This window comes from Mytilus californianus, unplaced genomic scaffold (genome assembly GCF_021869535.1).
Source record: "Mytilus californianus isolate M0D057914Y unplaced genomic scaffold, xbMytCali1.0.p SCAF_10, whole genome shotgun sequence".
In the NCBI taxonomy this organism is placed as follows: domain Eukaryota; kingdom Metazoa; phylum Mollusca; class Bivalvia; order Mytilida; family Mytilidae; genus Mytilus; species Mytilus californianus.
Window position 1 is genome coordinate 14643901 of NW_026262582.1, and position 26092 is coordinate 14669992.

The 26092-nt window shown below is 32.1% G+C and overlaps 1 protein-coding gene across 2 annotated transcripts in view; it reads right to left on the reverse strand.

The window, feature by feature from the left end:
- The window catches only part of LOC127717661 (glycerol-3-phosphate dehydrogenase, mitochondrial-like), a 50666-nt gene that overhangs the window by 23945 nt on the left and 629 nt on the right, over nucleotides 1-26092 (reverse strand). Inside the window, exons 2-10 of one of the 2 annotated variants that reach the window (XM_052223405.1) lie at nucleotides 18383-18526; nucleotides 16042-16210; nucleotides 14513-14637; nucleotides 12290-12387; nucleotides 10864-11027; nucleotides 5670-5831; nucleotides 4576-4720; nucleotides 3287-3372; nucleotides 2729-2836 (exon numbers count right to left, since the gene is read on the reverse strand). In XM_052223405.1, the coding sequence (XP_052079365.1) occupies nucleotides 2729-2836; nucleotides 3287-3372; nucleotides 4576-4720; nucleotides 5670-5831; nucleotides 10864-11027; nucleotides 12290-12387; nucleotides 14513-14637; nucleotides 16042-16210; nucleotides 18383-18502 (1177 nt within the window). In that variant the 5' untranslated portion in view covers nucleotides 18503-18526. Of the gene's footprint in view, nucleotides 1-2728; nucleotides 2837-3286; nucleotides 3373-4575; nucleotides 4721-5669; nucleotides 5832-10863; nucleotides 11028-12289; nucleotides 12388-14512; nucleotides 14638-16041; nucleotides 16211-18382; nucleotides 18527-26092 lie in introns of those variants that run through there. The other variant, XM_052223404.1, reaches the window with a different exon arrangement.

The window sequence follows — 26092 nt, forward strand, 5'->3', positions numbered from 1 at the left end:
CTTTAATAACTTTAAGAGCTTGCCATATATTTCTAAGAGGCTTGCTCAATGAAAGTTGAAGACTGTACGATGCCTGTAGATGTTTATTTTTGCTTAACGTTTTGGAGTTGGATTGCTATCTGTGTTTCGCCCACATTTTATAGTTTTATATTATAGTTTTAGTCAATATAGACATTAACTCTATTTTCTTTAATTCAGTTGCTTTCCTGTTGTTTCAATATTACGGTAACCATTTTAATAGTTTCAGAAGGGATTTGTTTAATCATCAATTTGGTGGTTATTTTTTCATAGTTTTTTTTTATAATGAAAACAATGCTGTAGAACACATCCAATGATCCAGACTGAAGAGATTATTCATATGTCTAACCATGCAACAGCAGGTTGTATAAATATACAACCAGAAGACTAGAGTATCAAGAAGGAAAGTACAAAATGTCTTGACACATTTTGTGTGCAGTCTTTATATAAATAGTCTGCACCATACTGTGTTGAATCAGTTTGTAAATAAATCAACTGAGGATATGTTTGGTATAAAAAAAAACAACATCTTCTTCTCTCTGTATGAGCTTCCTTTATAAGGAATACCAAGGATTAATCCAAGTAAAATATGAATTTATGTACACATCAACAAGAATCAATTCAAAGTGAATGCACTGCGATTATGTATTTGATTGATCTCATACATTCTAATTTTTCAATTATAATTTAAGTTGTTTATAACATTTGAAGTGCCGATTTGTATTTGAATATAATTATAGTAACTAGCTATATCTAGTAAACAGAGTTTCTTTGTGACATTTGTTTATTCTGACTTTTCAAAGGTAAGTTTGTTTAACAAAAGTAAGAATTTTGCATTTGCTAGGGCTTGATCAACAGCTATATCTTACAATAAAGAATTTCATTGGCACATTTTTGGGCAGGCTTCAATTTATATGTCTGATCAAATGAGTGCTACTGAAATTCTGAATTATCTCTCATCAGACAAGCATTTCATTTACGGCCGGTATGCTCAACACATTAAATGAGTTATTTCTATAGCAAGAGACTGCATAGAGCTATAATTGATAATTTTATGACCCTATATTTGCTGCTGTAATTATTTTTGGTATTAGAATCCCTGTTTTACTAATATTCATGAAAAATATTTACTTTTACTTTGAAATTTTTGGAACATACAGATATTTTTTCTACAATTTGAACCTTAAGAATCAGGAATTTCCTACGACTGATATGTTTTTTTGTCAAACATTATCCTAAATATTCAATTATATTTGTTTTGATTATTTGATACTCATTTTTTTCATATTTTGGTGATCTTTGGTGGTGGTGTACATTTTTAGATGTATATATATTAGGGATGTCAACGAGTATTCAAGTACTCGAGTATCGCTCAGTGGTACCAAAATGATACTCAACTAATCTGTTTCATGTTAGAATACTGCTGCTTTATTAAGCTTAAACAAAAAAACATTTTACTTGAGAGCACCTTCTGAGAAATTAAAATATTTATCAAAATAAATAAAATTTTAAAATAAGATTCGAATGTTTGCGTTTAACTGTCATTTAAAATTCCTCCAAACATAGGTAGGCTATGAACAGGAGCACCTTTCCAAGGCTTACACTTTCAGCTAATCATGTACCGTCAGAGCATATATTTTAATCAGCAGGACTGTAAGTTACCTAACAAATTTGAGAAATAGCCTCTTCCCAGAAAAAAATGACAAGATAATATTTTTAAATAAGAAGAAAACCGTGGCACCCTGTGTCGACCCTCAGATGATAAAAGGCATCAGTAAGTTCTAATCATCACCCCTTTTTTTATTATTAAATGTGTTTTTTTAAGGTTCCCAAATACTGTTTTTGAGTAATCATTTTTCTATAGATATTAATCAATTACTTGATTAGATTATTGCCAGTTTTCATAATTAGTACATGTCGTAAATTAATGAGCCATTAATTATGGTATAAAATTCCTTGGACTATTATGTAGTCCTAGGTAATATTGTTGAGGGTTTAAATGTCATAAGACAATGACCCACAATACATAAAATGGGTATAATTTTGTGTTTCCATTTTGTAAATGTTTTACCGAGCGAGTACTTGAGTATCACTCGGTAAATCCAACGAGTACTCAATAAGTAAATCTTCATCGAGTTGACATCCCTAATATATATCTAATATATTTATTCAGTAGAGCGTGTTTTTTTTTTAAACAATCAGAAGCCCTTATCAGAATGATCAGGGACTATCTTATCTAGATGCTCTCTAGCTATATATGTATGTTCATTATATACAATGCAGTATTACAGATAAATTGTATGTGTAATACAATCATTGGCAATCCTGCTGTAGCAGTTATCAGTGATGACCCTGATAACACTCAGGGTTGCGAACCCAGAATCTGTAAGACATGTATCAAACCCTGTTGTGATGTCATGTATTTAATATCAGACACGGTAGAAACAGCTTTATCAAACCCCTAATCTCATGAATCTGTATATGACATCATGTATCTGATATAAGTCACAGTAGCAAAGACTTTTTCAAATTCCTTATATGTATTCATTGTGTCATTCTTTACTTGAGGTCAATAATAAAATGTCTATACTATGGCTTTTCCAGAGCAGAGCAGAGCTCTTAAGATTGTATTGATACCTCAAGTGATGACACTGATAACAGTCATGTATATTTAAAAAGCCATATGATATTCTCTCTATATATAACCTACCATCCACATCCTGATGTAGATAATTTCTAACTTCTGATAATATAAACTGGATCTCATTTTCTGATGGTGAAGGTTTGTCTGTCACTTCACAAGCAACATCAGTTGTTCCTGTTAAAATAAAATAAGGATGAATATACTACATCATTTAAATCTTACAACTTCTATTATATAATATCAATTAAAACATTCCAAGTATATGATTTAATTAGACTATGATGTCTTTGATTGGTCGTTTTTCTTTTATGTATCGTAATTTCTGCAACCATCATTTTCAAAAACAGTGTAGCCAGAGCATACTGTTTAATATCCATTTATTTCAATGAGAGCCATTTTTTGTAGATTGTATATATAAAAAAATGTACTTTCTATGATATACTTGATTTATTTGTTTTGAATAATATCTGCAGGCAGCAGGGTATGACTGGGATAATCATAACATTTTTTTTAACTATTTTAAGCATTTTTTTTCATTCCTGTTTGTAAGAATCTACAACATTTCTATTGTGGTCACATAAGCAAGAAGAGAATTTAATGTCTGTTTTAATTATCATTTCAAACCTGCTAATGTTACTTTTTGCCAAGGAAGAAAAAATATCACTCGTCCATCACTGGTTGATGGATCTAGTAAACCCATATCTTCTGGACTGAAAAAAAACATCACCAGTTCATCAATCAAAACCAAAACATTCATATCTATCCATCTTTTATTAAAAGTGGATTCAATCTTTCTTGTAAACTTTGAAATATTGCTATATGTGTGTTTGGATCTGCTACCTGTGTGTGCCTGTCTTGGCCGGTGTCTGTGGTTTGTTGTTTGTTGCTGTGTATTGTGTTAGTTTTTTGTTTATTATTTTGTACCTAAACTATGTTGCTAGTTTTATCGTTTATTTGTTTTTATACATTTGTCATGCATTGCCCTTTCATAGCTTGCTATGGGGTATGTTTTTGTTAGATTGCTGTCTGTTTGACAAATTGATTTAATTAGACGCAATGTGAGTTAATTTTATTACTCACTACTTATATCAGTAAATATCATAATATGCTAGTATATAAGAAAAAGTTATGACTTGTAGTTTCTATGAAAACTAAATATGATGTAAATTTCATATATGGGCATGACATTTTAAAACTATACTTAAGCAAACAGGAAGTAGAACATTGATGTAATAGAAAACCTGTCACAAAGTATGACAGATGAAGTTTGTGCTAAATATACTAAGAAATTATGACTTGCAAATACTGAGAAAAATGCAACAGTAACATGTTGATGATTTCACTCCAAAAATCCATGAAATAAAATTTGATTTATTGTACAACATAGAAAGTGCTGTCGGACAGATAGAGATCTCAATATAGGGAACCCACCCAATCATCGGCCAATGTCTATGTGACCGATGTGGCATAAATATAGTTCACTAACAAATGCTTGATTTAACCTTAATTTCATAATAGATTCACCTATAAATAAATAAAATATGGTCTATTGTTCAACATATAAAATGCTGTCCGACAGATCAAGTAATTGTGTTGTTGTTGATGTGGCCTAAATATAGGTCTCTGGCCTAAATAAAAGGTCTGTGGCCTAAATAAAGGTCTCTGTCCTAAATAAAGGACTGTGGCCTAAATAAAGGTCTGTTGCCCTTAATAAAGGTCTGTGGCCTAAATAAAGGTCTGCAGACATATGTGGCCTAAATAAAGGTATGTGGCCTAAATAAAGGTCTCTGGCCTAAATAAAGGTCTGTGGCCTAAATATATGTCTCTGGCCTAAATAAAGGTCTCTGGCCTAAATATACGTCTCTTACAGATCTGCTTTACTAGCTTTCACCTTAATTTCATAATAGATTTACCTATAATAATCTGGCAGTACTATATGTACACCTTGACTTGGTTGGCAGATTTTTTTGTCTTCTTTGTTTCCCATAAGTCTTATGTGGTCTGTGTATGGTCCTGTTGCATTTATTATACATTTGGCTTTAATGTTGAACTCTCTATCTATAAAGTATAAATTATTTATGTATTAAGTAAAGGATGAATATGTTAAGCAAAAAGTAAAATAACAAAAATACTGAACTCCATGGAAAATTCAAAAATGGAAATCCCGTATGAAATGACAAAATCAAAAGCTCAAACACATCAAACAAATGGAAAGCAAAATATTGTCTACGAAATAGTGTCCACCAGGACAAAATTTCTATGATTTTATTTTATCATGTCTATGAAATAGTGTCCATAGAAGAACAGTTTTCAATATGAAAATGTGTCTATTAGTCCAAATATAGAAAATATTTCATAGATTGATATAAATGATATTTTGTATTATTCAAGGAAGGTTATCCAAAGTTATATTTTGTCTATATATATCAAGACAAAACTGCATGTGATTGTCAGTATTTAAAATATATATTGATACAAGAAATTGTAGTACAATTAACACATATTAGTTTAAGACACCTCTTTGATCTATTTTTTTAATAATAAATACCAATTTGAAATTACTTTAGGTTAAAACATAAATTTGCATGTTTGTGTATTGCAGATACTTAGAACTATTTGACGCATCATATCACAGTTATACACATACTTCTCACGGACAACTAGATTTCTTCATTTGTTTATGCTTGGTCTGGGCTTTACCCTAGGGTTACTTAGAATTGATCTGAAAAGCAACTCAAGTGCTTTCACTTGATAAGTCGACTCTATAGTTTCAAGTGAACTCAGCCATAGTGATTCTGTCTCTCACTCTAGACCCTAAGACTACTTCCTAATTTATACCTACCTGTGATTCTGTCTCTCACTCTTGCCCCTAAGACTACTTCCTAATTAATACCTACCTGTGATTCTGTTTCTCACTCTAGCCCCTAAGACAACTTCCCAATTAAAACTTACCTGTGATTCTGTCTCTCACTCTAACCCCTTACACTACTTCCTAGTAAATACCTACCTGTGATTCTGTCTTTCACTCTAGCCCCTGACACTACTTCCTTTCCATTTTCATCTTTTGACTTATGTAATTCTAGAACCTCTATATAATTAGCTACAGATCCTCCCATCCTGGCAGTAGATATGGCTATAGCTATGTTCATTCTAGCATCATCATGTTGCCCTAGAAATAACAAAAGAACAAAAAAAGTAAATTTTTGTACCATGATTAACATAGAACTACATCATTTGGTCTCATTTGGTCTTCTTATTTTTATATCTAGTAAGTAAGTGTATGTCCCTTTCCAAATAAAAAAAGTGATGTTGTACATGTTTATCTGTGATTTAAAAGAAAATTACACTTTATAAATTAAAGAACCTTAGTGAGCGCACTCACATACCCCACGTCCTCACATTGTCATTGGAGAAATAAAATATGTGTAAGAAAAAAAAATTGAATCATAATTTCCTGTCAATATGCACATCTACATAGTATGTCCTTATTATCTACAAAGTTTCATGAAATTATGTTGTGTGGTTTCAGAGGAGTTGCGATGAAAAACTATTGCAGAAGACATTGAAGCAAATAAGTTCAAAGGGGCGTAACTCCTAGAAAAAATATTGAATCATAATTTCCTGTCGATATGCACATCTACATAGTATGACCTTATTATCTACAAAGTTTCATGAAATTCTGTTGTGTGGTTTCAGAGGAGTTGTGATGACAAACTGTTGCAGTAGTACATTGAAGCAAATAAGTTCAAAGGGGTGTAACTCCTAGAAAAAAAATTGAACCGTAATTTCCTGTCGATATGCACATCTACATAGTATGTCCTTATTATCTAATTAAAGAACCTTAGTGAGCACGCTCACATACCCCACGTCCTCACATTGTCATTGGAGAAATAAAATATGTGTAAGAAAAAAAAATTGAATCATAATTTCCTGTCAATATGCACATCTACATAGTATGTCCTTATTATCTACAAAGTTTCATGAAATTATGTTGTGTGGTTTCAGAGGAGTTGTGATGACAAACTGTTGCAGAAGACATTGAAGCAAATAAGTTCAAAGGGGCGTAACTCCTAGAAAAAATATTGAATCATAACTTCCTGTCAATATGCACATCTACATAGTATGACCTTATTATCTACAAAGTTTCATGAAATTATGTTGTGTGGTTTCAGAGGAGTTGTGATGACAAACTGTTGCAGTAGTACATTGAAGCAAATAAGTTCAAAGGGGTGTAACTCCTAGAAAAAAAATTGAACCGTAATTTCCTGTCGATATGCACATCTACATAGTATGTCCTTATTATCTAAAAATGTTTCATGAAATTCTGTTGTGTGGTATCAGAGGAGTTGAGATGACAAACTGTTGCAGTAGTACATTAAAGTAAATAAGTTCAAAGGGGCGTAACTCCTAGAAAAAAAATTTAACCGTAATTTGCTGTCGATATGCACATCTACATAGTATGTCCTTATTATCTAAAAAGGTTTCATGAAATTCTGTTGTGTGGTATCAGAGGAGTTGTGATGACAAAACTGTTGCATAGTACATTGAAGCAAATAAGTTCAAAGGGGCGTAACTCCTAGAAAAAAAATTGAACCGTAATTTCCTGTCGATATGCACATCTACATAGTATGTCCTTATTATCTAAAAAGGTTTCATGAAATTCTGTTGTGTGGTATCAGAGGAGTTGCGATGACAAACTGTTGCAGTAGTACATTAAAGTAAATAAGTTCAAAGGGGCGTAACTCCAAGAAAAAAAATTGAATCACAATTTCCTGTCGATATGCACAACTACATAGTATGTCCTTATTATCTAAAAAGGTTTCGTGAAATTCTGTTGTGTGGTTTGAGAGGAGTTGCGATGACAAGAAACAGGACTGACGGACTGACGGACTGATGGACAGACAGACGGACGGACGGGTCAAAAACATTATACCCTCCGCAACTCGTTGCGTGGGGTATAAAAAGGTTTTATGAAATTCTGTTGTGTGGTATCAGAGGCGTTGCGATGACAAACTGTTGCATAGTACATTGAAGCAAATAAGTTCAAAGGGGCGTAACTCCTAGAAAAAAAATTGAACTGTAATTTCCTGTCGATATGCACATCTACATAGTATGTCCTTATTATCTAAAAAGGTTTCATGAAATTCTGTTGTGTGGTATCAGAGGAGTTGCGATGACAAACAGTTGCAGTAGTACATTAAAGTAAATAAGTTCAAAGGGGCGTAACTCCTAGAAAAAAAATTGAATCGCAATTTCCTGTCGATATGCACAACTACATAGTATGTCCTTATTATCTAAAAAGGTTTCGTGAAATTCTGTTGTGTGGTTTGAGAGGAGTTGCGATGACAAGAAACAGGACTGACAGACTGACGGACGGACAGACGGACGGATGGACGGGTCAAAAACATTATACCCTCCGCAACTCGTTGCGTGGGGTATAATTACATACGTCTGAGGTGCTTTTCTGGGTAGACCTTCATCAGGAACGCTCCAACCCAAATATTTCAAAGCCAAGGATGTATAAATATATAGAAACTTTAGGAGCTATATGACCAAATGGGACCTAAAAAGAATAAACAAATTCAACTAAGGTCAACCTTTTTTGAAGCATATGCTGTTAATTTACTTTATGGTACATATTTTTTTTCAAAGGAGTGGAGCGTTAGTGATAAGTGTTGTTTGTTGTACTATCTAATATAAGTTCTTTATAAAAAATAAAATGACATCAAAATTGACAAACAAGAGGCTCTCAAGAGCCTGAATCGCTCACCTGCATTTCAGAGGAGAAGATTTTTAAATGTTAGAAAACTTGATGAACAAATTGTGTAAAATTGTCTTTAAAGGGCAATAACTCCTTAAGGGGTCAATTGACAATTTTGGTCATATTAACTTTTGTGTAGATCTTACTTTGCTGAACATTATTGCTGCTTACAGTTTATATATATCTATAATAATATTCAAAATAATAACAAAAAACTGCAAAATTTTGTTAAAACTACCAATTCGGTGGCAGCAACCCAACAATGGGTTGTTGATTCGTCTGAAAATTTTAGAGCTGAAAGATCTTGACCAACTGAACAATTTTACCCCATGTCAGATTTGCTCTAAAAGATTTAGTTTTTGAGATATAAGCCAAAAACTGCATTTGACCCTTATGTTCTATTTTTAGCCATGGCGGCCATGTTTGTCGATGGATACAAACTTCGGATACAACTAATAAACAAGATACCCTAAGGAACATTTAGTTAAAGTTTGAAGGTAATTGGCCCAGTAGTTTCAGAGGAGAAGATTTTTAAATGTTAGCAAACTTGATGAACAAATTGTGTAAAATTGTCTTTAAAGGGCAATAACTCCTTAAGGGGTCAATGGATAATTATGGTCATATTAACTTTTTTGTAGATCTTACTTTGCTGAACATTATTGCTGCTTACAGTTTATATATATCTATAATAATATTCAAAATAATAACAAAAAACTGCAAAATTTTGTTAAAACTACCAATTCGGTGGCAGCAACCCAATAATGGGTTGTTTGATTCGTCTGAAAATTTCAGAGCTGATAGATCTTGACCAACTGAACAATTTTACCCCATGTCAGATTTGCTCTAAAAGCTTTAGTTTTTGAGATATAAGCCAAAAACTGCATTTGACCCCTATGTTCTATTTTTAGCCATGGCGGCCATGTTTGTCGATGGATCAAAACTTTGGATACAATTTATAAACAAGATACCCTAAAGAACATTTAGTTAAAGTTTGAAGGTATTCGGGTCAGTAGTTTCAGAGAAGAAGATTTTTAAAATAGTTCGACGACAGACGACGGATGCCAAGTGATGGCATAAGCTCACATGGGCCCTTTGGGCCCCGGTGAGCTAAAAAGTTATTGTGATTAAGACAACAAAAAAAGAATTGTGGAATGATTATAAATAACAATAAACTGTCAACACAGGATATGTCTGGCCTTTTCATAATTTTGATAATGCAAATGTTGAAATTAAAATAGCAATACTTTAACATGTAAGTTAGTCAAATATTCGAAGTCTAAAGTTTATTCGAAGGCTAAACAATCTCCATGAAAATGAGATGTGTCAATGCTAATACAACTGCATACCAAATACCATTGACTTATCATAAGTTGTTCCCTTTAAACAAACCTAAACACAAACATTAACTTGTAAACTATGAAAAAGTTTCAAAGTCAATGAACCATGATGAGGGGGTGGGGCTATATAATCTAAATGGAAATGAGCTAGACTTGCAAATGAAAATAAATTTGCATACCAAATATCATTGACTTAACATTAGTGGTTCATCTTAAACTGATCTAATCACAAACTTATACATGTATTCTAGTTTCAAGTCAATAGGCCATGACTGAGGGGGCGGAGCCAAATAATCTCCATGGAAATGAGATATGCCAATGCTTATACAACTGCATACCAAATAGCATTGACCTACCACTGGTGGTTCCTCATAAACTGACCTAATCACAAACTAATACATGTAAACTAAGCAAAAGTTTCAAAGTCAATAGTCCATGACTGAGGGGGCAGAGCCAAATAATCACCATGGAAATTAGATATGTCAATATATGCTTATACAACTGCATACCAAATATCATTGACCTATCACTAATGGTTCCCCTTGAACTGACCCAATCACTAACTAATACCTGTAAACTAAGCAAAAATGAGATGTGCCAATGCTAATACAACTGCATACCAAATATCATTGACCTACCACTAGTGGTTCACAATAAACTAGACCTATTCACAAACTTATACATTGTTGACGCTGCTGCTGCCGTCAACACTGCCCCCGGTAACAGCATACCTTTGTCTCACTTTTTGACTCTGTCAAGGCGAGACAAAATCCGAAAGAGTCAAGAATGTGAAAAGGCATCACAAAGAAAAACATGCTCACTTAAGTTAACAGTTTTGCTTAATTCAGGTGGTTGCTTAATACAGTTAAAATATATAGGGAAATCTATTGGTGGGATTGAAAAGTGGTGGTTAACAGCAGGTGGCTGTTCAATACAGGTTGTAATTGACACAGGTTTGACTGTACATCATTTTGTCTCTGGTGGATAGTTGCATTATCCTTATTTACATACCTGTTGAATGAATTAATTTCCTGTCATCAACAGAAACTAGCTACCTCTCATTCAAAACAAAAGTAACAAATATTTACAAATATAGTACAAACCATCATAATAAACTAATGCTCCTTTGAGTGCCTCTTTCTTTAACATGGGGAATTTCTCTAATGCCTTTTTCTTTGAGAGGTAGTAACTTGATTTAAGTTTTTGTTTCCCGGCTACAAAATCATACATCTTTATACCAGCCCAAAAATAGGGAATTTGCCAGTACCTAAAACAGAAATTAAAAATCTGTGACATAATTATATTTGACTAATGTTTTTTTCAACATGGTTGGGGAAATAAGATTTTTTTATGACAATATCAATAATATATTATCAAAATCCTTAAACATTACTTCATATTCTTACAACACTGCCAACATTTAATTTATAATGCTTTTCTGAAATAAAAATATTAATATTTTGTTTTATGAATTGTAATAAAGCTTTTTTTTTCTTCATTTTTACTGGCTCATATTTCCATAATTTAAGTATTTTTAGATTTTTTCCCTAGAATTAAAGACTTATATAATGTGATACATATGCACTTTCATATTTTCTATCCTGTAACTGTAATCTGTGACATATATAATGACTACTGTAAATTCAGAAATGTTTGAGATTTTTTTTTATTGCAAGAATTGGAAAATGTTAGGTCTTGAGGAAATAAAAATTCACATTTTAACTTCTGATAGCATCATTTGTATGCAGCATTTGAAGAAATAATAATAATCAAACTTGCATTTTTGTTCATTGTTCAACTATCAGTAATAATTTCTAAATTTACATTATCATTGAAGTTTAAGGTTTGGCACACTGTAAAAACCTGGATCATATATAACTCTTTCACTGAAACAAATCAGAATTATGATGGTAATTTTTTTTCATTTATTTTATCAGTTGATGATTTTGGACTTTTCTCTTAGAGTAAAGATTGTATGGAAGTTTTTCTCAATCTTTGATACAAATGACCCAAATGATCTGTCTAGTTTTCTACAGGAGTATAAAGTAAATTTTGATGCAGAAATACAATTTATATCTAAAAGGGGTTGAAATTAATGAAGGTCAGAGGTCCATAACCTTTAAATTCCACAGGTCACAGACCGACCTTCCATTACTCTGAGTAAATTGTTAACACCTGACTTTTCATTCTCAAATGGTGGACTTTAGATTTGTTAATCCCAAAAGTCCTTGGCCATGCATCTTTGAAATTAATTTTGCCTGTGACTATTTTATAGTAATATTTTGTTTGCTTTAAATGTATTTTTCCTTACAAGGGGAGATAAATCATATAAATTAGTTTTACAAAAGAATGTATTGTAAATTAATCTATTTTGTTTATGTAGCAACAAATGCAGTGACCCTGTTTTCTCTTTTATTTCCCAAAATCATTTAATAAAAGCTGTATTTTCAAATATTATTTAAAAGTTAATTCATTTAGTTGTTAAGTTTTGCATTTTCCATGTATAAAGTTTACACTGTTTACACTTACTTATAAATAGGTAACATTATTGGAAAAGGATAAGCTAAATGTGGAGCAATCTCTATCAGATTGGCCCTCTCTGTCAGAGCTTCTTTAACCATTCTATACTACAAAATAAAGTAATAAACATATTTTCTATATGGTCAAGTTGGATCCCATGTAAAGGTTTCCTCCAACATTCTATAATTGAGTTATACAAGAGGTTCCTAAGAGCCTGAATCACCCACCTGGAATGTTTCGTGTAGATCTTGCATCAATGATTGGTTTGCTGTTTAATGTATATTAATGCATGATTAAACATGTCTTTAAAAGATTCTCTCTAATTATCATAGTTTCTGCAAAAACTGAAACACTTGGTAAAAAATGTTTTCAAGGGCTATAACTCCTATAAGGAATCAATTGACAATTTTGGTCACGTTGACTTATTTGTAGGTCTTACTTTGCTGAACATTTTAACTATTTGAAGTTTCTGTTTATTTATCCTAATTTCTGTGAAAAACCAAAAAAATTGGTAAAAATTATCTATCAAGGGCATAAACTCCTATAAGTGATGAATTGACAATTCGGGTAATGTTTAACATTTTTGTAGCTCTTACTTTGCTGAAATTTTTTGCTGTTTGAAGTTATCCTCTATCTATCATATTTTCTGCCAAAAAACTAAAATATTTTGTAAAAATTATCTTTCAAGAGCTATAACTCCAATAAGGGATAAATTGACAATTTCGGTCTTGTCTGACTTATTAGTAGCTCTAACTTTGCTTCACATTTTCGTTGTTTGAAGGTTTTGTCTATCTATCTTAGTTTCTGAAAAAAAAATAAAATATAAAAATACAAATAATCTTTCAAGGGTAATAACTCATTTAAGAGATCAATTGACAAATTCTGTTCTAAGACTTATTGGTAGATATTACTTTGCTGAAAATTTTTGCTGTTTAAAATTTCTCTTTATATAGATTAGTATTCAAGATAACAACCAAAAACTTCGAAATTTCATTTAAATTATTATTTCAGGAGCAATAACTCCAAATTTGTTTGTTTGTTTCGTCTGAACATTTCCTCACTTATAGATCTTGACCTGCTGATCAGTTTGACCCCATATCAGTTTTGATCTTTTTAATTTTTTGAGATATAAGCCAAAAACTGCATTTTACCCCTAGAGGCCATGTTTGTTGACTGACCGAAATAAAAAAATACTAACTTTATACTTGATACCATAAGGATCATTCACCTCCATGTTTGGTTAAAATTGGTTCAGTAGTATCAGAGGAGATCTTTGAAAAAGTTTATGAGGACAGACGATGACGGCAGAGCCAAGTTATGACATTGCTAACATGGCCCATTGGGCCAGGTGAGCTAAAAATATTATCAGTTAAGACATGAAAACATCTTTATTAGGTTTGCTCTCTTTGTTTGGTTAGAGAAAATTACCAGACCTATGCCTGACATGCCACATAGTTAAACTTCAGATAAAAAGTTTCAGAATTTTATAAATTTGTTCTTGATTCTCGCCTTTGGTCAATCATTATATATTCACGTTTTTCCTCATTTTATTTTTCTCATCAAGTCTGAAATTTTTTTTTCTTCATTTTTTGCATCTGTGACTTTTGCGGCTGATATCTTATATTGGTGGCATGCCTGTACATGTATTTTTCCTTGCTTTAACATCCGTATTTGTATTTGTTCTTTTATATTTATGTAATGACATGTATGCTAAATGTTTTATGTTTTTTGCCAAATAAATATATATATATATTATTACAAATTTTTAATTAAGCCAAAAGTAACATCTATACAAATTTCCAAAAGTAACATCTATACAAATTTCCAAAAGTAACATCTATACAAATTTCCAAAAGTAACATCTGTACAAATTTCCAAAAGTAACATCTATACAAATTTCCAAAAGTAACATCTATACAAATTTCAACACCAAAACTGTTTTGCCTTTCAACAAAGAATTATAAAGTTTTGTGCAACAAATTCAAACTAAGAATATAATTTTGTTGCCATCAGCAGATCAAACAAAAAATTGACATGATAATTGAATGACCATGTTTGGTATGTATTGTTATATATTCAAGGATATATTTTTTTCCCAACCAATCTGATATTTTTCAATGTTTTTTTTATATTAAGAAAATATCAACACATTAACACTATATATATATATATATATATATATATATATATATATATATATATATATATATATATACAGAAGCTACCATATACCTGCTCTAAATCTAAATTAAATACAGCTTTCTGTAAATATCGTACTCCACCATGTATTAATTTAGTACTTCTGCTACTGGTCCCACATGAAAAATCATATTTTTCTACCATGGCGGTTTTTAAACCTGAAAAATATGACTTTAATTTAGAGAAGAATGTGTCTGACGACATGAATGCCCCCGCATTGTACTTAGCATTCTGTATGAGCCTCATAATCTTTAAATACCAATAAGGCAAACTTAAGTTAGAGTGGAGAAAGGAAAATATTATAAATTTTCCAAATTACAAATAGGCATAACTCTAGAATAGTAAGTGACTCATGTGACTTACTGCTAAAATTCGAACTCTGTCTGCAAGTTTTGGTTCTTAGCATTGTGTATGAGTTGCATAAAATTTGCATGAGCATGAAGAGGCAAACTTAAGCTAGAGTGTGGAAACAAACAAAAAACATTTTCCAAATTATAAAGGGGCATACATGTAACTCTAGAACAGTATGTGACTCACTGATCAAGTTTGAATCCTTTCTGTAAGTTTTGGTTCTTAGCATTGTGTATAAGTTTCATAAAATTTGCATCAGACAAACATAAATTAGAGTGCAGAAACGAAAATGGGACAGACAGAAGGAGAGAAAGACTGACAGTCAAGGTTAACACTTATTGCCTCCTTCGCCTAACTCTTTTTGACCTGAGCATTGCTCAATATCCCCCTCCTTACAGGGGTTTGAGTATACAAAATGTTTTTGGGAGGTCCAGTGAATCCCAAGGTCCTTTGATTGAACTGAACATTAATTCCACTACAGATTTAAATTTAATGGATTGTATCAAATCAAATCATTTTTCTTTACCTTTCAGCAAATAATGTCTGTCAGTATTTTGTTACCAGAGGATGTGGAAAAGCTTTTCCAACGAAAATGATTGAAAAGTTTTTTAGTATAATACAGGGATGATTTTGCTTTGAAATAAAAATCCTTAAAATTTATCTGAAAACACCTTCACCCCTTTCAAACATGTCATTTTCTACCAGCTCTTACTAATTCCTGCAACTTATAAAAAAAAAAAAATCTAAAGAATGAAAATATTGCAATTAGTTTTAAATAATCAGAAAAAATTATCCAAGACATGAACCATTTAAAGGATTCTTTCATGAAAATTGTATAAAGAGTATTATTTATTTCATCCTTAGTTGGACTGCAGATAATGAGATAAGATGGTTAATATCTTGTACATATCCAATTATGTATAATTAGGCAGCTTCCCAGTTATAAATATAGGATAGGTAGGGAGGCTGAACCATCATCAAAAATCATAGGAAAAATTGCTGGTCCAACATAAGATTTTACAAAACTTTTGTCAGAGTCTGCCAAACCTTCAGATTGACTGCAGGACTTGTAACATGATGTCCAATGACACCAAGTCAGTGATCACTTAAGGCCTAATTCTCCAGCGTTGTAACTTATTGGTGTTTACTTACGATATGTGCAACAATGGTTTGATTTATACATGTTTCTATTAGATAATGTAAACAATTACCTCTACTTGTAGCATCTAAAGCCACGCCTGTCCCTGTAGCTCCTCCTCCTATCACTAGTACATCATAATGTTCTGTCTCAAGGGACTTCAGCATATCCTCTCTAGTTGGCAGTGGTGACCAGGCATATTTTTTATCAGTATCCATGGGGGCTGCTGAGACCACAGCAATCTATAATATAACAAACCAATGAATACAGTCATGACAGTTGTATGTTTAAACAATTTTTTTTCAAGGATTTGATGCTTTTGTTTCTATCAAAGGGGTACACCCCTCCCTCGGTTATGCAACTGATTATGTATTTTGCGCGAGATGAAAATCAACTTTTTGGGGTAAAAGCAAAAGATATGTATTACTAGCTATACATCTTTGAAGGACTTAGGCATGCTCAGGCAGTTATTGCATAATTTGATAGATGTGGTGCTAAAATATGAAGATAATAATAAGATTTAATAAGGATCCGGATTTCTAGTTTACAATTTCACTTCAGTTAATTTCAGGGGACATTCCTGATCAACAAAAGTTGGGTTCCTTTTTTTTTAAACCAGGAATCACAGCATAAATAAACCTGTAAGGACTATTTCACTGCATAATCATTATCCTTGTAAAAACAGTTAAATCGATATTTGCAATTCATTTCTTCAAACTTGGAACCAAGGATTTGTACAAATCCTTGTTGGAATGATTCTAATGACTGAATATTGTAAATTAATCAAGAAAAGATCACGTTTACTTTCGATTTTTAAACAAAAATGAAAACGGGAAGTGACAAGAGGATAATAAATTCAGAATGAATCCGGATTCATCTACGGATTGGTTCGCTTTTAACAAAAGGCTGAAATTATCATATTTCTAAATCAAGCTGCTTAGTAGGGAAATATATTTGTCTCCTTCGTTTATTTTGATACTAAATGATTTCATATTTTAAGTTTTAATTGTTTAATTTACAAGAATACTTTCACACATGCGCAGTACATAGTAAAGGAAGCACCTGTTTGTCTCGTGGAAATATTTCTGAACGTTTTGAATAAAGTTTTTTCTCTTTAATCGAATTTGTTGAAAGTTTTTGGTTAGAAGTTATATAAAATATGACGAAAATGAGATATGACGAAACTATGACAAACGAACTGCAAATTGTGATCGTTTCGTTTGAGAAGTATTGAAATTATAATGCGAACTGTCCGCGGGGGAAATCATTTTGTTCAAATGACGAAACTATGATAAACGAACTGCAAATTGTGGTCGTTTGAGAAATATTGAAATTGAAATGCCGACTGACCAATTTTACTGGGATAAATAATTATGATGGTCAATAATTTATGAAGTTTATTAATTAATGGATTAGTGACCCATCCGATGCCGATAAGTGGATTACCTGTAATCACAAGTTATAACACCTGTTGTAAACATTAATTAGAAGAGGGTCATAAACTTGTCAAAAAAATAAAGACAGGTAGAATTATAAGTATTTTCACACGAAAGTATTTTTACACTTTTCAAATTTAAGTGACGAAATTGATTTGAAAAACTTTCGTCATTTTGAAAACCTTTTCATAAATGACGAAAATGACGAGTGCTAGCAAAATCACTGGATCTGTCATCTTGCTCATGAATGTAAAAATCTGCTGATATTTGTATTTAATTGTGGTAAATGAAGCATCTGATCCATGGTTATCTTTGACATAGATCTTGTCCTCATTGTTTCATTCACAATGATTCAGTTCAATCAATTCCAACATTTTACCAAATTTGTATTTACAAATGAACTGGAGTTATGCAAATTTTTACTTTTACTTTATAAACCAGAAGGTCAAATGATCTCGTGATATTTATAAAACTAGTGTCTTCTTTTTCAAGAGAAGCCACTTTTCTTTAAAAAAAAACTTAAAATGGTCAGGTGCTATATGTACATGTAGGTGTCATTGTTTTTCATGTTTTTAGAGAAGGTATTGTTCAACCTGTTTTTTACACTCTTAGCTCTCTAAAATGTTTTTGTATTATAAATATGGTTCAGTTTAAAAAAAAATAACCTTTTATAAAAAAAAATGGTTCATAAAAAGCTATCTGACCACGTGGATAGTTATCTCGTATTTGACAATAAATGAATAATATAGCATCTTCTTACAATCATATTGACTATTTTTGCCTTGAGAGTATTTGCATTTATTCTGTTTAGTCTTTCGAGTTTCATGAATAGTGTGAGTATGCTGTCTCCTTCAACCATATATAATTGTAATCACTTTTAAACCTAATAAGCTGTCTTACTACGATTATTAATCAAAATAAGACAGCTTAGGTTGAAAATCATTATTCAAATATCTTAACTTAAATATTTCTTTATACCTGATTTTGTCGTTTAAGTTTAGGGTAGACATAGGCTATCAAACAAACACCTCCACCAATCACTAATCCTTTCTTTGAGATCCTCTGAAAGGATTTCAGAATGGTGTGGAAGTTCCTCATTGTACCCTATCTCTGCTGGTTTGCCTGAAAAATAATTAAATATAATGTTAGAATAAAATGGAATAGGCAAAGTTATTCAAGATCCTGAAGATTGGGCACTTAAAATATAGTGTTATAGTTGTTATTGGCTTTGAACTTGCTGTCAGTAACTGCCAGTACTCTCATACTCTCAGGTCTGTACTTGGTGTTGTAGGGATGTATAAATTCCCTGCCAGATCGGGTCTGTATTTTTTTAGTTGTTTTTCTGCTTTGTATCGATCTGATGAGTTAAACCCTTTTCAACTTGTTTTTATAGTTCGTTCTTATGATGTACTGTTACAGGTTAGAGGAAGGGTTTGGGACCAGCAAACATGCAAACCCCGCCACATCCTGTATGTGCTTGTCCCAAGTCAGGAGACTGTAATTAGTGGTTGTTGTTTGTTGCTCATATTTTTTTACTTCATTCGTGTCGTTGTTTTGTACATAAATCAGGCTGTTAGTTTTCTCATTTAATATTTGTCATTTCAGAGCCTTTTATAGCTGACTGTGCAGTATGGGTTTTGCTCATTGTTGAAAGCCGTACGCTGACCTATACATGCTATAGTTGTTAACATCTATGTCATTTGGTCTCTGGTGGAGAGTTGTCTCATTAGCAATCATATCACATCTTCTTATTTTTATATGTAGGACAGAAGCATGAGAAGTCACAGGACAAAAAGCCACAATTCAGTTTTGAGATAATTTTTCCTAAGATTACAAAGACTTAAATCTTTTAGTTTACTTTAACTTTTATCATGATTATATCATGTATTAAAAACTAAATCATGTAAATGTTTTGTAAAATAGTATAACATTGATTAATAATAAAATTATTGTATTAAGAACAAGAGGCTCTCAAGAGCCTGAATCGCTCACCTGTAATTTTTTGCTTAAATCTTTCATCAATGATTATTTTTGCTTTTCAATATATATTAATGAGTGGCTTAAAAATGCCATTTAAATGTTCTTTGTAACTGTCATATTTTCTTTAAAAGCAAAAAAATGCATTTTACCCCTATGTTCCATTTTAGCCATAGTGGCTATATATGTTTCTTGACGCACAAGGAAATAAAATACAAAATTTATACTGGATACTCTGAAACTCATTCAGCCCAAGTTTGGCTCAAATTGATTCAGCAGTTTCAAAGGAGAAGATTTTTTAAAGTAAGCAAACTAGATGAACAAATTGTGAAAAATTGTCTTTAAAGGACAATAACTCCTTAAGAGGTCAATTGACAATTTTAGTCATTACACTTATTTGTGCACCTTACTTTGCTGAACATTTTTGCTGTTTACAGTTTATCTTTATCTATAATAATATTCAAGATAATAAACGAAAACTGCAAAATTTCCTTAAAATCATCAATACAGGGCAATAACCTAAAAATCAGATACCTGATTTGGCTGATAACTTCAGGGCAGGTAGACCTTGACCTAATGAACACTTTAGATTCTTGTCTGATTTGCTCTAAATGCTTTAGCTTTTGAGATATTGGTCAAAAACTGCATTTTACCCTTTGTTCTATTATTATCCATAGCGGCCATGTTTTATGAGGAAACAGAAAATAAAACATATATTTTATTCTAGATAACCTAAGAATCATTCAGCTGAAGTTTGGTTCAATTTGGTTCTGTAGTTTCAGAGAAGAAGATTTTTTATTACCCAAGTTAGAAAACATGATAAACAAATTGTGTAAAATTGTCCTTAAAGGACAAGAACTCCTTAAGGGGTCAATTGACAATTTTGGTCATATAAACTTATTTGTAGATCTTACTTTGCTGAACATGTTTTGTGTTTTCAGTTTATCTTTATCTATAATAATATTCAAGATAATAACCAAAAACTGCAAAATTTCCTTAAAATTACCAATTTAATGGCAGCAACCCAACAATGGGTTGTTAGATTCATCTGAAAATGTTCAGGGCTGATAGAACTTGACCTAATGAACAATTTAAACCCCATGTCAGATTTGCTCTAAATGCTTTAGTTTTTGAGATATAAGCGAAAAACTGCATTTTTCCCCTATGTTCTATTTTTAGCCATGGCGGCCATGTTTTTTGACAAAACAGAAAAATAAAACACAAATTTTATTCTAGATACCCTAAGGATCACTCAGCTTAAGTTTGGTTGGAATTGGTTCAGTAGTTTCAGAGGAGGAGATGTTTGAAATAGTTTACACTGGACGGATGACGACGGACAACGACGGAAGCCAAGTGATGGCAAAAGCTCACATTTCCTTTGAAAAGATGAGCTAAAAAACAAGTTCATGGGCTGGCTTCAATTACAATGTAATTAACAAGTTACCCAGAAAAATATCCTTTGAACGAAGTTAAACAAGCATTCTGCGAGTATTGCAGCTACCTGGTAAAAATTCATTATACTGGAACAAAAAGCTAACTTGTTCTGTAACTTGTCATGGTGTAAACAAAAAGAAAATATCAAGTCAATATCTTCAAGCATGACTAAAAACTGTGTGGAAAACTGATTAAATGAGTGAATATTTCAAGTACAAGGACCATTAATCTGCACAAAATTATCAGTATGAAACAAAATTTCAAACTTGATCTGTATAACTTGTCATGATAAAACTATATACTAATTATCAATCAATATCTTCAAGCATGATGAAAAAAAGTGTGGAAAACATTTTAACATTAGATATGATTAATAGTTCTCTAAAATTAGATATGATGTAATACAGGTATATCTATTTTCAAATTATAATCAAATATAATTAATAGTTCCAAATATTTTTTCTTTTATTTGTCATAAAATAATATAGATTTGTAACTTATGTATAAAATGTCAACAATTTTTATCTACACAATGTAATGTAATATATACATTAATAAAAATAGATTATTATATAATTAAAGGATTCCACTTCATAATTTTTTATATATATATATATATAGCATTCAGAAAATTAGTTTATACAAAATAACAAACAAACCTGACAAAAAATTCTTCAAATAATTTACCAAAGGATGTCTTTTAAAAAATGAGTTATCTCCCTTTGTACAGAAATATGGTTTAACATAGTACTCTAACATTAAATATGGTCCAGAGTTATGGTCCATAACTCTGGACTAAATCATCAGACCAAAACAAAATTCGAACTTGACCTATAACTTGTCATGATAAAACTATATACCAAATATCAAATCAATATCTTCATAAACGAAGAAAAAAAAAGCGGAAAGCTGATTTGCCGGACTTACGGATGGACAGACGGATGGACAGACAGACGGACAGAGTGCAAACCTAAAGTCCCCTTCGACTTCGTCGGTAGGGGACTAATAAATAAAATTTGATACAATTTCCTGAATTTTAAAATAAATTCATATTAACATGATAAAAGGAAATTGTTTTAATTTTCTCGTCTATTTAAAAAAAAAATCTAAATTCTTTGTGTCTTTTTTCCTTACAAATTTTGTGACTTGTCCTTTTACCAGTCAGGGGTACTACTTATACAAGTCATGCAAGTGATTTCAGAATCATCTTTTAGTGATTTCGGCTTTAAATAATTGAAATTTAATAGACAGACTTTTTAAAATCACTGAAACAAGTAATACATGTGTAATATGAGAATTAAAAATGTAAATACTTCAGTAAATGTTTATAACATTTTCTTGATATTTTTCCCACAAGCTTGATTTTTTTATTGGTTAAAAGACAACGATTCCATTAAAAAAACAACTATATACATGCAGAAATTATCTTTTGCTGGATTAGCCTGTCAGTTTTTACAGTTTATTTTAAATATGCATAAAACATGTAAAATGGAATAATTTGTAGATCAGAACATAACCTTGAAGTTGATCATTCTAAGTGTAACGAAGACCAATCAGGTTCCTTAAAATTGTTGACCTTTGTCTGATTGTAAGAGTAGTTAATGAATATTATGATTACAGAAAAAATCCCATGGGTAATTTTTAAAGCTTTGGCCCAATAACTTCATGAACTTACTACCTAAGTCCACTGCTGAAATTAATATACAAGAGAAAGGGATAATTGATCTATGCAGGAAAATTACAGAAAAATCTGTCATTTTTCGGGGGGAAATTAATGAAATTAAAATTTGAGGAATGGTATGAAAGGCTGACATTATTTAGGAGAACTATTTTGTCTAGCGATTGCTGATCATTTGAGGGTAAAAAGTCCAACACCATAACAAAACGGATCTATTTATCATGTATACATACCGATTGTTTACGATTGTAAGACATGTGCATAAAAGTGAAAGCTCGAATAAATATGAAAAATATAACAAAGGGATAGCTCCAAATACCATTTAATAACAAAAAACATATGGACAGGTCAAGATATCTTTTTGGTAAATAAAATAAAGTATGTAAACTGGTTCCCGTCCGACTACAACACTGTTTGAGTGTAGCGTAATACAAGCAGATTCCAGTTAGTCTGTAAAATAGTAAATATGAAACCGAGTGCGGTAGGCTGGGGCAATAATTGACTTCCGTAAGTTCTGGTCAACAATGGTATCGGAAACATGCCGCTGATAGCATCATTTTCCAAAAATGGATGGAAATTTCATACACAGGTGAACAGGAAGTTGAGCATGTTCTGCCAGGATTGATGAATATTAAACAATATTTCCCATGTTTTCAAAAAGCTTGATAGCAAATTTCAGAAAGCTCTGATCTGTAGTTCTGAGAAATATGGGATGGAAATTTCATGGGATGGAGGGACTAACCCACATGTATATATACATCATGTACATTGTATGCAAGAACAGACTAGGATAAAACAGTATACCTCCCCTCCTTTGGAACAGAGGCATAATTACAACATGTAAGCATTGTTAATTAAATCTATGCCTTCCCTTTTCTTGATGAAAGTATAATTTGATTACATTGTGCAATAATTAGTATACATGAATATGAAGCTTCATTTGTAAGAACATGGAGAAGCAAATGTAAACTATGCAGTGACTGAATACCAGTCACCAAAATAGATTATTATAACTGGAGCACTGATGTTAAAAAGTCAAAATCTTAATTAGATTATGCATTTTTACGAAGAAGTAATAGGATTTTCAGACTTACTCAAGTCAGAATGTGCTAGACAGGCATGGGGTAATTGTAATCATTAATTGTAATCAGCTGTAATTGATTACATTTTGCTGTGTAATCACATGTAATCACATGTATCAGTAATCATGCATTTTCTGATTACAAGTCACATGAGTAATCATATTGATAATGTAATTGATTACAAAGCAAAAAACGAGTGTAATCAAGATTACTTTTAGATTACAATTCAAATAATTACTTGCTGATTACAATTTTATATATAAACTTTTTTTTTATATACAAACATACATAAAAGAATTCTCATACTAATGCTCAGTATGATTGATCATGGTTCAATATGATTGATCCTATTGGTCCCATTGGTGGCCTTCGGCTGTTGTCTGCCCCTTGGTGGTGTTGTTGTCTCTTTGACATATTCCCCATTTCCATTCTCAATTTTATTAATTTTGGAAAAAACCGCGGACTATACAAGCCTGAATTTGGTACATTAGTGTCGAACCAAGATCAATTGATTAAATAAGTGATGTCAGTACTGAACATAAATTTTGTACTTTGGTTTATTCTAAATACCTCAATGATGACAAGCTGCATAATGTGCATTTATAACTTTATAACATTGGCACCATTTTACAATAGGCCTTTAATGGCGTTTCATGTTGCTCGGTCCAAAAAATAGGGTCGGTAGGTTGTTATTTTTTTTCTTTTAAATTCATCAATTTCATCACAAAGTTGTTAGAATGTTTTTGATTGTGAAATTGTCATAAATGTTTGTATATCAGGTTGGGTTATGGTTTCATGATTAAAAGAAGGACTTTTTTCCAATCACACCCAAAAATTACCAATTTTTTACAAATTAGTCGGTCAGCCAACGGCAACACACATATATTTTTTTGGCTTCATAAACATGATCAGCGGCATAGCTAGGTATCCTATCAACTGTAGGCACAAATTGCAGCAGGGGGTCTGGGGGCCCGCTAAAGGCGCCCAGCAGGTCCAGGACAGAGCCCTGGTAGGGGGTTCTGGGGGGCGGGCCCCACAACAGGAAACGGTTTTCAGCATTATAGTTGCAAAATTTTGTGTACAAAAAGTATTTAATTTACTGGTTATTTTATCATGATAATATACATGAAGAAAATTCGAAGAATTATAAATAATTTTACAACAACATCTGGTGAATAAGAGCAGTACGATCGGAAATCTAAAAAAAAATATATGTTTATTTACAATATGCATTGCCCAGCGTAGATCAGCATAGCCCTTTAATTAAGTAGTACATCCTATTTAGTATTTTCATATCTATTCCTTTCTTGTTGACGATAGTTATATACGTTAATTGATAGTACATATAGACAATCCTTCATTAAAAGAATAGGCACTTAAACACTGAGACTACTATATATAATAATACTATCCTTTGGGCTAGACATCGACCATCCATCTTTTGATTCTTAAACTTTCACCCCGGCCACACAAACACATACACTCACACACAGTTGATTCCCAATGCAGAAGTTCGGTTCTGTTCATACTATCGTGACAAAATTCAAGAAATTCATTTTTTCTGATATCCTCTACTGTAAAATCCCTACCTGCTTTAGCCTTAGGAATAATTATGGTCATTATACGTAGATCTGAGAGTACTCGAAGTTACTGAAAGCCAGTTGATTGATTGATTGCCAACTTGTTGTCCAGTGGCAAATAGTTATGCATGTTCAGGACAAATACAAATTTACAATAAATACAACAGGTAGCCATTAGGTCCTGTAATAGGGGTCGTCCAGGATGAAGGTTTGAAAATTTGAAAATGACATTAGAAAATTAGGAGATAACTGTCATGACTGTATTGTATTTTAAGCTTGGCCTTCGTAAAACGTAGATTTTACTGTCGCAAATTGAGTTTACCTAGCGACGCGTAGGTAAATGATGGTTTATTGGATAGGGACAGAAATTTTGTCTTTCAGCAGACCACCTACGGACCCCTCAAAGAGTTGTTGCAAGTGTTCTTACCGTGCAAAAAGTGTGGCATTCTCTATACACCAGGCATCGGAGTTAACGTCCCCTTTCTGACCAGACAAGATAGCCTATTTATACATCCTGCACAGCCAAGCTGACGCCCCACTTTGACAAGGGTTTTATTGTAGATCGGATGAAGACCAAGTGGAAAAAAGCTAGTTGAAAGCCAACAACGGCTTTCAACAACTAATAAAAAAACCATGCATCTAAGAATAAAATGATTTGATTTTGATTTTTGGTGTTTTAACGCCACTTTTAAGCACCGCTTTTGGGCTATTTCGTGGCGGCCAGTTTTTATTGGTGGAGGAAGCTGGAGCGCCCGGAGAAAACCACCGACCTTCGATAGGAAAACTGACAATCCTAGTCAATTAAGATTGGAGTCGAGTGCACCCGCATGAGCGGGGTTCGAACTCACAACCTCAGTGTTGACTGGCTAGTGATTACAGTAGTAACTACTTAGACCACTCGGCCACCGAGGCCCCTAAGAATAAAATGATACGCCCC